Source organism: Argentina silus (genome assembly GCF_951799395.1).
Source record: "Argentina silus genome assembly, contig: scaffold_901, whole genome shotgun sequence".
NCBI classification, from domain to species: Eukaryota; Metazoa; Chordata; class Actinopteri; order Argentiniformes; family Argentinidae; genus Argentina; species Argentina silus.
The window spans coordinates 5,001-9,287 of NW_028153112.1; the positions used below are offsets into that span (position 1 = coordinate 5,001).

General features: G+C 59.0%; 1 protein-coding gene across 1 annotated transcript in view; it reads left to right on the forward strand.

Annotated features, from left to right (window-relative positions):
- LOC310824446 (kinesin-like protein KIF26B) overlaps window positions 1-2,516 on the forward strand; it is a gene marked incomplete at both ends in the record, with an annotated part of 5,298 nt that extends 2,782 nt beyond the window's left edge. The window contains one exon of the mRNA XM_083697695.1: window positions 1-2,516. This exon is cut by the window's left edge and continues 48 nt beyond it. Within this exon, the coding sequence (XP_083553821.1) occupies window positions 1-2,516 (2,516 nt within the window).
- Window positions 2,517-4,287: the final 1,771 nt, after the last annotated feature.

The window sequence follows — 4,287 nt, forward strand, 5'->3', positions numbered from 1 at the left end:
TGTTCTTCACCCTGGGAGCTGAGGAGGAGCTGGAGGTCCGGGGCCTGCTGGAAAATGGCCGCCCCACCAGCATCATCAGCTTCAGCAGCGACTGCTCCGTCACAGCCTTGGCGTCTGGTTCCCGCCCGGTCAGCATCATAAGCAGTGTCGGCGAGGACCTGGAGCGCTATGGGAACCCCACCCGCGTTGCCGGGGTGGTCGCTATGGAGGAGCTTGCCATGGCGAAGCTTCGAGTGGAAGGGGAGGCGATGGCGCTGCCTAGCCGCCGTTCGTCAATCTCGTCCTGGCTGAGTGAGCTGAGTGCGGGGAGCGAAGGGGACCAATCACTGCACAGCTTCAGTCAGACCCAGGGCCAGGGGGAAGGACTCGCTGAGCCTGACCCCACACAGGCCCACGTCACTGGGGCGGAGGGGCAGGATGAGGTACCCCCGTGTCCTGGAGGACAGAAGAGTGAGAGCCCAGAGAGTGAGGTGGTGCTATCTGGTGCTGAGGGAGGGAGTGAGAAGAGCACGCCCACCAAGGAGAGACTGAAGAGGCTGCCCCCCTCCCTGGGGAAGACGACCGTCACCATCTCCAACATCCAGTCCCTGGGGGCCTCCAGCCACTTCCTCCCCTTTAAGACCAACATCACCGTTCACCCCTGTGTGGCCGTTAAGCCCATGATTATACAGGAGCCCACCATCCTCTCCTCTCCTACCAAGACCAACCTGCCCAAAGACCCAGCCAAGCCCACGCCTTTCCCAGTCCCCATGTCCAGTGAGATCATCTTCGAGGACCCCTGGATGAAGAGAGACGGGGAGGACGTGAGGCCCAAGGAGCTGATCTGTGAGGTGAAGCCAGAGAAGAGGGTGATGGAGCCCGCTAAGAGCCAGGCCTGGGCCAAGTGCGACAGGGGTGATCGTGGGGACCGTCGCAGCACGAGCAGCGGAGAGGCCATGTCCTCTCCAGACTCCTGTAAGAGAGTGGTGGACGGCTGTGAGATGCTGATGGTGAGCTCCGGAGAGTGCGTCACGCCCATCTACTCCGCGGACATCCTCCGCACCGCTAGCCTCCCGCGCGGTTGGCACCGGCTAAACCGGCATGACGGCTTGGACGAGGCCTCACTACTCTATGCCGCCAACAGCAATGCCAGTGGGGAATACCGGAGCCTGGGGGTCACGACCTCTACACCCTGTAGTCCAAGGTCCACACTCGACCGGCGGGGTTCGAAACAGGGCCTGTTCTCCCGCCAGAGAGGAATCCCACCGCTGCCACCAGTGAGGAAGTCCAGCTTGGACCAGAGGAACCGAGCCCCAGGACCCCTCAGCCCCCTGCATGGACCCAGCCACGGGCTCTCATTCCTGGGCAGCACTCCTGAGGACCTGGGGGGCTCTTGTGGAGGTGGGAAGCAGAAGGGCTCCGGTGTGGACAGCAGCAGGCTCTTCAGTGCTAAGCTGGAGCAGCTAGCCAACAGAACCAACTCTCTGGGTCGCTCACACGCTGCACCCCACGGCTCCCACGGGGCCCACTATGACTGCTTCTCCCTGGAGAGGGGAGAGAGTCTGAGGGGGGGAGCCGGAGGGGGGAGAGGGGACAGCACCATGCCCCGGACCGGCCGCAGCCTTACCCGGGGCGGCTCAGTGTCCTCCGCTACCGGTAACGGAAATGCCGGTGGCAGTACTCCACAGTCGCCCAAATCCAGCCAGTCGAGGCTATCTGCGGTCAGTAAGCTGCTGATGGCCAGTCCCAAATCCAGAAGCCTATCAGCCTCCAGCACCAAGACCCTCAGCTTCTCCACCAAGTCCCTGCCACAGTCTGTCAACCGCAGCTCCAGCCTGCCTCCCAATGGCAAGGCCCAGACCCAGGCACAGAGCTCCGGACAGGGACAGGGTCAGGGTCAGGTTCAGGGTCAGGGTCAGGTTCAGGTTCAGGTTCAGAGTCAGAGTCAGAGTCAGGGTCAGGGAGCTACCTCTGGAGCCTGGTCCACCCAGTCCCTGAGTCGCTGCAGGGGAGGGGGCTTGTCCTCCAAGCTGCCCCTGAGGGCCGTCAACGGACGCATCTCTGAGCTGCTCCAAGGCAGCGGAGGCTCCCGAGGAGGGGGCCTTGCCCGAGTAGGGGGCTCCGAGGCTGGGGAGGAGAGAGGCGCAGGAGGGGGTGGAGGTGGAGGTGGAAGTGGAAGTGGAAGTGGAAGTGGAGGGGTCCAAGGGGAGGAGAAGCCTTTGGCGGTACACACCCTCCCGTCCCCTTACAGTAAGATCACGGCGCCCAGACGGCCCCACCGCTGCAGCAGTGGCCACGCCAGCGACAACAGCAGCGTGCTGAGCGGTGAGCTGCCCCCCGCCATGGGGAAGACGGCGCTGTTCTACCACAGCGGGGGCAGCAGCGGCTACGAGAGCATGCTGAGGGACAGCGAGGCCACGGGCAGCACCTCCTCCGCCCAGGACTCCCTCAGCGAACACAGCAGCGCCAGCAGCAGACGCAGCGCCAAGAACAACAAGAAGAGGAACAACAACACCGGTGAGGAATTTGACCTTTGACCTTTCGCTTTCGCAGTATCGGTTGCTTCTTAGGGAATGTCGTGTGTGTGTAATATCACGGGTAATCGCCGCCGTTCCCGCGACACGTTTTCTGTCACTTCGTGTTTGAGCTAGGTGTTTCTCTAAAACTCTCATTTATGAAACTGTGGACGAGGGGAGCGTGCAACCACAGTCATCCATTCATAAATGAATCTGTGTCTCGCTTTGGTTCATTTAGAGGCAGTCAGTGTGGTACTGTAGCCGAACAGAGTTGAATTTCGATTCCTTTAGCCTCCCTTAAAGTGTGCGTATTATTGGTTACAATTGTTCCTGTCTTTACTGTTCGAGTCGAGTGGTGTAAAGACTACAAGGGTAAGAATCCCGGGTATGCAAGGTGACCTTGGCCACGCAGGCGTGAAATGGTGAAAGCCTACAATATTAGAGTCGTTCTCCTAAAGTCATCTATGATGAATACCTACATTAGGCTGCCAGCCCTCTCTCAGGATTAACCTGCTATTCAGCCCACTGCCAGCCCATGCATGGCAAATACAGATGGATTGTACATCTCTGGCCTTTACCATATAACATATAATGAGAATAAAATATCATCTTTCTTTATACATCTCAACCCCCCCCCCCCCCCCCCAGACAAATCTGCCTCAAAGACTTCCATTTATGTAGTAAGACCTCAAAAAAACCACCTCTCTCTCAGGCCAAGATTGGAAATGAATAACAAAATCAGGTTTCAACCTGAAATCCCTCCTCACCCCCTCTCCCCTTCCTTCTCAACCTCCCACTGGTTCACAGAGGTCTCGTCGGACAGAGTGGCACTGTTAAAGTGTTCTGTGGGTGGCCCCCTGCCACCCCCTCTTCCCCTCTCCATACAGACCGGTCATTTTACTGCCCCAACTCCACCTCTCAAAAGCCCCATGGCCCTAAAATCATACACTCCCTCTCTCCTCCTCTGGCCCGAACCCCCTTCTACCCCTCTCCCCTCCAGCCCGTTCTCTATCTCCACAACCTGCCTGTGACCCCCTCCCCTCTTCTCCTGCCCTAACCCCCCCCCCCGCAGTCCCCCTCTCAACCCACTCTAACCCCCCCCTCCCCACTCCCCAGTCCCCCCTCTTCTCCACCCACTCTAAACACCTCTCCCCAGTCCCCCCTCTTCTCCACCCACTCTAACCCCCCCTCCCCAGTCCCCCCTCTTCTCCACCCACTCTAAGCCCCCCCCTCCCCAGTCCACCCTCTCCTCCTCCTGCCATAACCCCCCATGCTCCATAGGCATGCAGTGTGCAGCAGCGTTTCATGGCCCAGAGAGAGAGTTAGTGTGGAGGGAACCCAGTGATCACGCTCCTCCACGGCTGGTTTGGACCAGGAGGAACAGGGCCAACACACCACTGCCCGTGGCTGCTTCACAGCACTGGAACGAGAGAGAGAGAGAGAGGGAGAGAGGGGGAGGGGGGGGGGGGGGTAGAGGAGGGAGGGATGTCGAAAGAGGTTTGCATAGAACATTTTTTAAACAGGTTTCCAGTTGAGGGTCTCTTGTATGGTTGAATTTTCTGTAAAATTGGATTCTCTAACTCCCTCTCTCTCTCTCCCCCCGCATCTCTCTCTCTCTCTCTCTCTCCCCGTATCTCTCTCTCTCTCTCTCTCCCCCCGCATCTCTCTCTCTCTCTCTCTCTCTCTCTCTCCCCCCGCATCTCTCTCTCTCTCTCTCTCTCTCTCTCTCTCTCTCTCTCTCTCTCTCTCTCTACCTACTGTGTCTCGCTGCAGTAGATGGTAATGAATTACT